The sequence below is a fragment of the Sinohyriopsis cumingii genome, chromosome 6, assembly GCF_028554795.1.
Source record: "Sinohyriopsis cumingii isolate HCF-2022 chromosome 6, ASM2855479v2, whole genome shotgun sequence".
Lineage (NCBI taxonomy): Eukaryota > Metazoa > Mollusca > Bivalvia > Unionida > Unionidae > Sinohyriopsis > Sinohyriopsis cumingii.
In genome coordinates, this window is record NC_142966.1 from 37,462,787 (window position 1) to 37,475,416 (window position 12,630).

At 36.3% G+C, this 12,630-nt stretch overlaps 1 protein-coding gene across 3 annotated transcripts in view; it reads right to left on the reverse strand.

Annotated features, from left to right (window-relative positions):
• Window positions 1-12,630, reverse strand: part of LOC149796726 (FHF complex subunit HOOK-interacting protein 1B-like) — an 87,852-nt gene that overhangs the window by 28,572 nt on the left and 46,650 nt on the right. For 2 of the 3 annotated variants that reach the window (XM_089961373.1, XM_089961372.1), the window contains one exon: window positions 2,365-2,472. The exons of the other annotated variant lie outside the window; for it this stretch is intronic. In XM_089961373.1, coding sequence (XP_089817499.1) covers window positions 2,365-2,472 — 108 coding nt within the window. The remainder of the gene's footprint in view (window positions 1-2,364; window positions 2,473-12,630) is intronic. 3 annotated transcript variants of the gene reach the window in all.

Here is a 12,630-nt window from a genome sequence, read left to right on the forward strand (position 1 = left end):
CATGTGTAGGCCTATTATACTAATGCCAGGCGGCTGCTGAAGCTGACGTAAGCAGTGTACTATATAAAGCCCAATCAGATAGGTTCAGCATTTAAAATATTTTAGACGTTGTGCGAGACAGTTCAAGCTACTGTTACATAAAACTTATTATTTTATCCATTTACGTACAATAAAGAACAGTAATGCCTCGAAAGTGTGTTAATACCGCGGACAATTTTTGCTATATTTGTGGGGAAGTGACATTTGCCAACCAGAAGAAAAGTATCAATTCTCAAGTGAAGAAGGCATATCATCTTTACTTCGGATGCAAGGTTGGTGACCAAGACAAGCCTTGGGCTCCGCATATATGCTGTGCTACATGTACAACACAGCTTTCACAGTGGTTGAATTGCAAAAGGTCATCAATGCCGTTTGCAGTCCCAATGGTGTGGAGAGAGCCAAGCAACCACCTAAATGACTGTTACTTCTGCTTGGTTCCTCCTCTTTCCAGCGGAATAACGAAGCGAAAGAAGTCGAGAATAGTCTACCCAAACATTCCGTCTGCATTGAGACCAGTTCCACATGGTGAGGGACTTCCTATTCCAGAACCTCCAGCAGAATATTCTCTTGATTCATCTGACGAAGACAAAGGTGAGTCGACCTGTTCTTCTCCTGGTCCATCAGCATGCAGTGATCCAGATTTTCACTGTGGTGCATCATCAACCCCACACAGAATAACACAGGAAGAACTAAATGACCTGATTCGTGATTTGGACTTATCAAAGAACAAGGCAGAATTGCTAGGATCAAGACTCCAACAATGGAATCTTCTAGAAGAAGATGTCACAATTACTGCATATCGAAAGCGCCACCAGCAATTGGAGCCTTTCTTCAGAAAGGAAAGTAATCTGATATTCTGTTCCGATATTGAGGGCCTCATGAATGCTTTAAAAATCACTCATGACCCACAAGAATGGAGATTATTTGTGGACTCTTCGAAACTGAGTCTCAAGGCTGTGCTTTTGCACAATGGAAACATTCTTCCATCTATTCCAGTAGCGTATGCTGTCCACATGAAAGAGACATACGATAACTTAAGGCAGCTACTGAATTCCATTGAGTATAACAAGTACAGCTGGCACCTCTGTGGTGATTTGAAGGTAGTTGCCCTTTTAATGGGACTGCAGCAAGGATATACAAAATACATGTGTTTCTTATGCGAGTGGGATAGCCGAGCAAGGGAAATGCACTACATGAGGAAGGAATGGACTCACAGGCAGAATGTAGCCATTGGAGAGAAGAATATCCAACACCCAGCTCTGGTTGAGGCTCAGAAAATCTTGCTACCACCCCTTCACATCAAACTAGGTTTGATGAAGAACTTCGTGAAAGCCATTGACCGGACTTTGCCAGCATTCCGATACCTGCATGAAAAATTCCCTCGACTCAGCGAAGCAAAGATTAAAGAGGGAGTTTTTGTGGGTCCTCAGATTCGAGAGCTTTTCAAAGATGACCGGTTCAACAACTTGCTGGAAGGTGACGCGAAACAAGCATGGAATGCTTTTCGCCTAGTTTCTACAAACTTCCTCGGAAATGTTAGGGCAGAAAACTATAAGGAACTAGTAGAAGACATGTTGATGAAGTATAAGAAACTTGGCTGCAATATGTCTCTAAAGATTCACTTCCTTCATTCCCATTTGGATTTCTTTCCTAGCAACTGTGGTATTGTTAGTGATGAACACGGCGAACGTTTTCATCAAGATATCGCAACAATGGAACAAAGATACCAGGGAAAATGGTCCACTACAATGCTGGCTGACTACTGCTGGACACTCCTCAGAGATGCTCCCGAACAGCTGTACAAGAGACAGGCGAAGAAATCTAAGATGTAGTCAATGACTTGATTTTTTATAGGTAGGCTATTACAGTTGACCTTTTACTATTGGAATGCATTTCGTTATGTAAACATTAATTTCTTGCAGATTACAAAAAAACTAGAGCCAGTTTTGCAATTTGACTGTCATATTCGTGTTCAGCACATAAAAATTGATAAGAATTGACTAATTTTATTTCAGTAACATGACTTTTGTAAAAATTTGTTGTCCAGTGTAATTATTTATATAAAATGCATGAATATGATATGAAGACATTCCACCTGTGCTGATGAGAGCATGCTGTGCAGACATTGTTAGTCATAAAGAATGACGAAATTGAAGAAAGGTACTTAATAGAGTAATCAAAAAGGAATTTCATTTTTGTATCAACAAAATACATAATTCCTGACAGTGTATTATTAGGTTAGTATGAGAATCATCTGTGTTTCATGCATGGTGAATGTAGACAATACAATGCACAAAGCAAAAAGGAAAAATCAAAAGCCGTTACCTGATATTTTCTTTGCTTTTGCCCCGATCCATTCTGAAAAAACTCCGCCTCTGTTTTACATTGTTAGTGCGTGTAGGCAGGGTACTGGCATTGTTATCAACAAAAGGGCTACAGATAAACAACACCATGATAAGACACCATTCAACTAGAAGGGATTTGTTTTTGCAAGCAAAAACATATGTCTCCCCCTCTTCACCCCATGAAACTTACTGTCATTCTGTGACAATGTTAGTTGAAAATGAAAAGTGAAATCTAGTAAGGTAATTAGAATGAATACTGGGATATAGAAAGTCAAAGATTTTTAGGACATGATTTTAGTTTTTTTTTTATAAGATCCAAAATGTTTGGTTAATTTAAGTAAATAGAGCAAGCTTCATCTTTGCAGTAATTAAGACGTACATAATGGTTGTCCAAAAAAAATGCCAGCAAGCTTGAATCTTTGAAATGAAATGCACAAAACACCAGATTTGTATTTGACAAACACTAGAGACCAAAGAACTTGTACAAATAGTGTTGATTAAAAAACTTGAAGATGAAACATTTCAAAACCAAAGAAAACATTTTAAAAATTGATCCAACAGCAATAAAATATAATCAACAAAAACATACACCCATGCTTGCCAAATTTCATTTGTCTGCATCAAGTGATTTTTTAAAATATTGTCCCAAATATATTTTTGTCAAAAAAGTCGAAATGTGTATTTTAAAAAAATGGAAAAATTACTGTTATTAATTAAAAATCAAATCAGCTCATCTATATGTCAATATAAATAAGCCTGGCCATTTCATTTGCCTACATCAAATGTTTTTTTTCTTCTGGTCAAACATGTCCAAGTAGATCAATGAACTTGTACATTTGATTTTAAACAGTCAAGTCCAGAACATCAAAAATGTATACAACATTAAACAATATTGCCAGTATCACCAGAATCTAAAGAGTTCTTGGAATTCATTCAGTGTATGCAAATAACAAATCTGGTCTGGTTTGATTCAATAATTGTTTAGCTATCCTGCTTAAAAGAGTGTGATGAATGGATGGATAGATGATGAACACATAGACTGGCGGGGTGAGCAGGGAGAGACATATTTATCCCAAGATAATATTTTATATTTGACATCAACCAATTACAAGCATGTCAATTACAAATACATCATTTACAAGTCAAGCAGAGTAACGCAGTAAAAATCAAAAGAAAACCACAGAAAACATTAAAAAATAAAATCTCTATGTTTAAAATTATGTTTACTGGTAGTTTTATAGTCTATTCATCTTCTTTGTATGTATTCAGTCTGAATGTTGCATCAGCTGTCTTTGTCAAACATGAAATATACAACAGGCACAAGCTTGCCTGGCATGAAAATTAATGTACACCGGGTTTTTGCTAACCATTTCGAGAGTGAAGTGCATTTCATACGTCAACAGAGTTTTTGAAGACAACAATGATACAAGCCTATGTTGAACAGACTACAGCTCATGACATGATGCAAGCCTATATTAAACAGACTACAGCTCATGACATGATGCAAGCCTATATTAAACAGACTACAGCTCATGACATGATGCAAGCCTATACTGAACAGACTACAGCTCATGACATGGTGCAAGGCTATATTGAACAGACTACAGCTCATGACATGACGCAAGCCTATATTGAACAGACTACAGCTCATGACATGATGCAAGCCTATCTTGAACAGTGAACAGACTACAAATGCACACCTATCTTGAACAGACAAAAGATGCCGTTGTTGTTGTTGTTGTAGGGTTTAACGTAATTTTTCAGCACATGATAGGCTATACATGGCGGCCAGTATTATTGGTGGAGGAAGAACCTGGGAAATTCCCAAGAAAGAACCACCAACCCACGAGAAGCTACTGGCAAGCTTTCTCACATACCCAGACTACAGATGCAAGCCTATCTTGAACAGACTACAGATGCAAGCCTATCTTGAACAGACGATAGATCAAGACATATGACACAAGGCAACAGCTTGACATGACACATGCCTATCTTAAACAAATTAATGCTCAAAATATGACACATATCTGTCCTGAGCAGCTCAAGACCATGTGACATAAGACTGACACATACCTCTCTTGAATATACAACAACTCAAGACATATGACACATGCCTATACTGAACAGACTACAACATGACACATGTCAATCATGAACAGATAATAGATGAAGGCACGACACATGTCAATATTGAACGGACTGTAGCTCAAGACCTGATATAGGCCTATCCTGACAGCACAAGACATACAACAAAAACTTATCTTGTACATACAGCCCATGATATGACACATGCCTATCAATATCTGATATGTTGGCACACTGACACTGGCATATGTGTTGGCATGTATACTGACTGCTAATCAAAAATGATACATAAAGACAAATACTGTAAGCTTTATTGAGACTTAGACTGCTGATATGATATGTAATGACACACAAGCTGTCCAAGTGATCTGATAGGTATTTTCATGATATTTTTTTCGTACATTTTTAAGAGGCGGGAGAGAGTTATATGAAAACAGCTGGCCTCAGACCCAAATCAGCTTATTCTGAGGTTGACCAAAATCAAAAAGGATGTTGTGTATTTCACAGATGACTTATTTTGAAATGTTACATGCATTGTTGGTAGTAAAAGGTCACACTTAAAATCTTTAAGTTTACAAACTGTACTGACTGCTAAAATTATTTGCTCATCAATGAACAGTGATGTGTTAATGTGTGACCTAATTACATGTCATTCACATGATTCTTTGTTACTTCAAGAAGTTAGCCTGTATACTGTATTAATCTGCCACAAAAAAGACAGTCAAGGAGTTAGTCTGTATTCTGTATTAATCAGCCAAACACAAGGCAGTCAATGAGTTAGTCAATTTACTCTATTAATATGCCAAACACAAGGCAGTCAAGTAGTTTGTCTGTATACAGTATTGATATACCAAAAACAAGGCAGTTAAGGAGTTAGCCTGTTTAATGTATTAACATGCCAGACACAAGGCAGTTAAGGAGTTAGCCTGTTTACTGTATTAATATACCAAAAACAAGGCAGTCAGGGAGTTAGTCTGTATTCTGTATTAATATGCCAAATACAATGCAGTTAAGGAGTTAGTCTGTACACTGTATTAATATGCCAAATACAAGGCAGTTAAGGAGTTAGTCTGTACACTGTATTAATATGCCAAATACAAGGCAGTTAATGAGTTAGTCTGTATACTGTATTAATATGCCAAATACAAGGGAGTCAGGGAGTTAGTCTGTATACTGTATTAATATGCCAAATACAATGCAGTTAAGGAGTTAGTCTGTACACTGTATTAATATGCCAAATACAAGGCAGTTAATGAGTTAGTCTGTATACTGTATTAATATGCCAAATACAAGGCAGTTAAGGAGTTAGTCTATATACTGTATTAATATCCCAAATACAATACAGTTAAGGAGTTAGTCTGTACACTGTATTAATATGCCAAATACAAGGCAGTTAATGAGTTAGTCTGTATACTGTATTAATATGCCAAATACAAGGCAGTCAGGGAGTTAGTCTATATACTGTATTAATATGCCAAATACAAGGCAGTTAAGGAGTTAGTCTGTACACTGTATTAATATGCCAAATACAAGGCAGTCAAGGAGTTAGTCTGTAAACTGTATCAATATGCCAAACACAAGGCGGTCAAGGAGTTAGTCTGTAAACTGTATCAATATGCCAAACACAAGGCAGTCAGGGAGTTAGTTTGTATACTGTATTAATATGCCAAATACAAGGCAGTCAGGGAGTTAGTTTGTATACTGTATTAATATGCCTAATACAAGGCAGTCAGGGAGTTAGTCTGTATACTGCATTAATATGCCAAAAAACAAGGCAGTCAGGGAGTTAGTTTGTATACTGTATCAATATGCCTAATACAAGGCAGTCAGGGAGTTAGTCTGTATACTGTATCAATATGCCTAATACAAGGCAGTCAAGGAGTTACTCTGTATACTGTATTAATATGCCAAATACAAGGCAGTCAGGGAGTTAGTCTGTATACTGTATTAATATGCCAAATACAAGGCAGTCAAGGAGTTAGTCTGTATACTGTATTAATATGGCAAATACAAGGCAGTCAAGGAGTTAGTCTGTTTACTGTATTAATATGCCAAATACAAGGCAGTCAGGGAGTTAGTCTGTTTACTGTATTAATATGCCAAATACAATGCAGTTAAGGAGTTAGTCTGTACACTGTATTAATATGCCAAATACAAGGCAGTCAAGGAGTTAGTCTGTATACTGTATTAATATGCCAAATACAAGGCAGTCAGGGAGTTAGTCTGTTTACTGTATTATTATGCCAAATACAAGGCAGTCAAGGAGATAGTCTGTATACTGTATTAATATGCCAAATACAATGCAGTTAAGGAGTTAGTCTGTACACTGTATTAATATGCCAAATACAAGGCAGTTAATGAGTTAGTCTGTATACTGTATTAATATGCCAAATAAAAGGCAGTCAGGGAGTTAGTCTATATATTCTATTAATATGCCAAATACAAGGCAGTTAAGGAGTTAGTCTGTATACTGTATTAATATGCCTAACACAAGGCAGTCAAGGAGTTAGTCTGTATACTGTATTAATATGCCAAATACAAGGCAGTCAGGGAGTTAGTTTGTATACTGTATTAATATGCCAAATACAAGGCAGTCAAGGAGTTAGTCTGTATACTGTATTAATATGCCAAATACAAGGCAGTCAAGGAGTTAGTCTGTTTACTGTATTAATATGCCAAATACAAGGCAGTCAGGGAGTTAGTCTGTTTACTGTATTAATATGCTAAATACAAGGCAGTCAAGTAGTTAGTCTGTATACTGTATTAATATGCCAAATACAAGACAGTCAAGGAGTTAGTCTGTATACTGTATCAATATGCCAAATACAAGACAGTCAAGGAGTTAGTCTGTATACTGTATTAATATGCCAAATACAAGGCAGTCAAGGAGTTAGTCTGTAAACTGTATCAATATGCCAAATATAAGGCAGTCAATGAGTCAGTCTGTATACTGTATCAATATGCCAAACACAAGGCAGTCAAGGAGTTAGTCTGTTTACTGCATTACTATGCCAAATGAAAGACAGTCAAGGAGTTAGTCTGTACACTGTATTAATATGCCAAATACAAGGCAGTCAAGGAGTTAGTCTGTAAACTGTATCAATATGCCAAATATAAGGTAGTCAAGGAGTTAGTCTGTATACTGTATCAATATGCCAAACACAAGGCAGTCAAGGAGTTAGTCTGTTTACTGCATTAATATGCCAAATATAAGGCAGTCAGGGAGTTAGTCTGTTTACTGTATTATTATGCCAAATACAAGGCAGTCAAGGAGATAGTCTGTATACTGTATTAATATGCCAAATACAATGCAGTTAAGGAGTTAGTCTGTACACTGTATTAATATGCCAAATACAAGGCAGTTAATGAGTTAGTCTGTATACTGTATTAATATGCCAAATAAAAGGCAGTCAGGGAGTTAGTCTATATATTCTATTAATATGCCAAATACAAGGCAGTTAAGGAGTTAGTCTGTATACTGTATTAATATGCCTAACACAAGGCAGTCAAGGAGTTAGTCTGTATACTGTATTAATATGCCAAATACAAGGCAGTCAGGGAGTTAGTCTGTATACTGTATTAATATGCCAAATACAAGGCAGTCAAGGAGTTAGTCTGTATACTGTATTAATATGCCAAATACAAGGCAGTCAAGGAGTTAGTCTGTTTACTGTATTAATATGCCAAATACAAGGCAGTCAGAGAGTTAGTCTGTTTACTGTATTAATATGCCAAATACAAGGCAGTCAGGGAGTTAGTCTGTTTACTGTATTAATATGCTAAATACAAGGCAGTCAAGGAGTTAGTCTGTATACTGCATTAATATGCCAAACACAAGGCGGTCAAGGAGTTAGTCTGTAAACTGTATCAATATGCCAAACACAAGGCAGTCAGGGAGTTAGTTTGTATACTGTATTAATATGCCAAATACAAGGCAGTCAGGGAGTTAGTTTGTATACTGTATTAATATGCCTAATACAAGGCAGTCAGGGAGTTAGTCTGTATACTGCATTAATATGCCAAAAAACAAGGCAGTCAGGGAGTTAGTTTGTATACTGTATCAATATGCCTAATACAAGGCAGTCAGGGAGTTAGTCTGTATACTGTATCAATATGCCTAATACAAGGCAGTCAAGGAGTTACTCTGTATACTGTATTAATATGCCAAATACAAGGCAGTCAGGGAGTTCGTCTGTATACTGTATTAATATGCCAAATACAAGGCAGTCAAGGAGTTAGTCTGTATACTGTATTAATATGGCAAATACAAGGCAGTCAAGGAGTTAGTCTGTTTACTGTATTAATATGCCAAATACAAGGCAGTCAGGGAGTTAGTCTGTTTACTGTATTAATATGCCAAATACAATGCAGTTAAGGAGTTAGTCTGTACACTGTATTAATATGCCAAATACAAGGCAGTCAAGGAGTTAGTCTGTATACTGTATTAATATGCCAAATACAAGGCAGTCAGGGAGTTAGTCTGTTTACTGTATTATTATGCCAAATACAAGGCAGTCAAGGAGATAGTCTGTATACTGTATTAATATGCCAAATACAATGCAGTTAAGGAGTTAGTCTGTATACTGTATTAATATGCCAAATACAAGGCAGTTAATGAGTTAGTCTGTATACTGTATTAATATGCCAAATAAAAGGCAGTCAGGGAGTTAGTCTATATATTCTATTAATATGCCAAATACAAGGCAGTTAAGGAGTTAGTCTGTATACTGTATTAATATGCCTAACACAAGGCAGTCAAGGAGTTAGTCTGTATACTGTATTAATATGCCAAATACAAGGCAGTCAGGGAGTTAGTCTGTATACTGTATTAATATGCCAAATACAAGGCAGTCAAGGAGTTAGTCTGTATACTGTATTAATATGCCAAATACAAGGCAGTCAAGGAGTTAGTCTGTTTACTGTATTAATATGCCAAATACAAGGCAGTCAGGGAGTTAGTCTGTTTACTGTATTAATATGCTAAATACAAGGCAGTCAAGTAGTTAGTCTGTATACTGTATTAATATGCCAAATACAAGACAGTCAAGGAGTTAGTCTGTATACTGTATCAATATGCCAAATACAAGACAGTCAAGGAGTTAGTCTGTATACTGTATTAATATGCCAAATACAAGGCAGTCAAGGAGTTAGTCTGTAAACTGTATCAATATGCCAAATATAAGGCAGTCAATGAGTCAGTCTGTATACTGTATCAATATGCCAAACACAAGGCAGTCAAGGAGTTAGTCTGTTTACTGCATTAATATGCCAAATAAAAGACAGTCAAGGAGTTAGTCTGTACACTGTATTAATATGCCAAATACAAGGCAGTCAAGGAGTTAGTCTGTAAACTGTATCAATATGCCAAATATAAGGTAGTCAAGGAGTTAGTCTGTATACTGTATCAATATGCCAAACACAAGGCAGTCAAGGAGTTAGTCTGTTTACTGCATTAATATGCCAAATATAAGGCAGTCAGGGAGTTAGTCTGTTTACTGTATTATTATGCCAAATACAAGGCAGTCAAGGAGATAGTCTGTATACTGTATTAATATGCCAAATACAATGCAGTTAAGGAGTTAGTCTGTACACTGTATTAATATGCCAAATACAAGGCAGTTAATGAGTTAGTCTGTATACTGTATTAATATGCCAAATAAAAGGCAGTCAGGGAGTTAGTCTATATATTCTATTAATATGCCAAATACAAGGCAGTTAAGGAGTTAGTCTGTATACTGTATTAATATGCCTAACACAAGGCAGTCAAGGAGTTAGTCTGTATACTGTATTAATATGCCAAATACAAGGCAGTCAGGGAGTTAGTCTGTATACTGTATTAATATGCCAAATACAAGGCAGTCAAGGAGTTAGTCTGTATACTGTATTAATATGCCAAATACAAGGCAGTCAAGGAGTTAGTCTGTTTACTGTATTAATATGCCAAATACAAGGCAGTCAGAGAGATAGTCTGTTTACTGTATTAATATGCCAAATACAAGGCAGTCAGGGAGTTAGTCTGTTTACTGTATTAATATGCTAAATACAAGGCAGTCAAGGAGTTAGTCTGTATACTGTATTAATATGCCAAATACAAGACAGTCAAGGAGTTAGTCTGTATACTGTATTAATATGCCAAATACAAGGCAGTCAAGGAGTTAGTCTGTAAACTGTATCAATATGCCAAATATAAGGCAGTCAATGAGTCAGTCTGTATACTGTATCAATATGCCAAACACAAGGCAGTCAAGGAGTTAGTCTGTTTACTGCATTAATATGCCAAATAAAAGACAGTCAAGGAGTTAGTCTGTACACTGTATTAATATGCCAAATACAAGGCAGTCAAGGAGTTAGTCTGTAAACTGTATCAATATGCCAAATATAAGGTAGTCAAGGAGTTAGTCTGTATACTGTATCAATATGCCAAACACAAGGCAGTCAAGGAGTTAGTCTGTTTACTGCATTAATATACCAAATATAAGGCAGTTAATACTGTATTAATATGCCAAATACAAGGCATTTAAGGGGTTAGTCTGTATACTGTATTAATATACCAAACACAAGGCAGTCAAGGAGTTAGTCTGTAAACTGTATCAATATGCCAAACACAAGGCATTCAAGGAGTTAGTCTGTTTACTGCATTAATATGCCAAATATAAGGCAGTTAAGGAGTTAGTCTGTATACTGTATTAATATGACAAACACAAAGCAGTCAAGGAGTTAGTCTGTATACTGTATTAATATGCCAAATACAAGGCAGTCAAGGAGTTAGTCTGTATACTGTATTAATATGCCAAATACAAGGCATTTAAGGAATTAGTCTGTAAACTGTATTGATATGACAAATACAAGGTAGTCAAGGAGTTAGTCTGTATACTGTATCAATATGCCAAATACAAAGCAGTCAAGGAGTTAGTCTGTATACTGTATTAATGACAAACACAGAGCAGTCAAGGAGTTAGTCTGTTTACTGCATTAATAAGCCAAACACAAGGCAGTCAAGGAGTTAGTCTGTTTACTGCATTCATATCCCAAATATAAGGCAGTTAAGGAGTTAGTCTGTATACTGCATTAATATGCCAAACACAAAGCAGTCAAGGAGTTGGTCTGTATACTGTATTAATATGCCAAATACAAGGCAGTCAAGGAGTTAGTCTGTATACTGTATTAATATGCCAAATACAAGGCAGTCAAGGAGTTAGTCTGTAAACTGTATCAATATGCCAAACACAAGGCGGTCAAGGAGTTAGTCTGTAAACTGTATCAATATGCCAAACACAAGGCAGTCAGGGAGTTAGTTTGTATACTGTATTAATATGCCAAATACAAGGCAGTCAGGGAGTTAGTTTGTATACTGTATTAATATGCCTAATACAAGGCAGTCAGGGAGTTAGTCTGTATACTGCATTAATATGCCAAAAAACAAGGCAGTCAGGGAGTTAGTTTGTATACTGTATCAATATGCCTAATACAAGGCAGTCAGGGAGTTAGTCTGTATACTGTATCAATATGCCTAATACAAGGCAGTCAAGGAGTTACTCTGTATACTGTATTAATATGCCAAATACAAGGCAGTCAGGGAGTTAGTCTGTATACTGTATTAATATGCCAAATACAAGGCAGTCAAGGAGTTAGTCTGTATACTGTATTAATATGGCAAATACAAGGCAGTCAAGGAGTTAGTCTGTTTACTGTATTAATATGCCAAATACAAGGCAGTCAGGGAGTTAGTCTGTTTACTGTATTAATATGCCAAATACAATGCAGTTAAGGAGTTAGTCTGTACACTGTATTAATATGCCAAATACAAGGCAGTCAAGGAGTTAGTCTGTATACTGTATTAATATGCCAAATACAAGGCAGTCAGGGAGTTAGTCTGTTTACTGTATTATTATGCCAAATACAAGGCAGTCAAGGAGATAGTCTGTATACTGTATTAATATGCCAAATACAATGCAGTTAAGGAGTTAGTCTGTACACTGTATTAATATGCCAAATACAAGGCAGTTAATGAGTTAGTCTGTATACTGTATTAATATGCCAAATAAAAGGCAGTCAGGGAGTTAGTCTATATATTCTATTAATATGCCAAATACAAGGCAGTTAAGGAGTTAGTCTGTATACTGTATTAATATGCCTAACACAAGGCAGTCAAGGAGTTAGT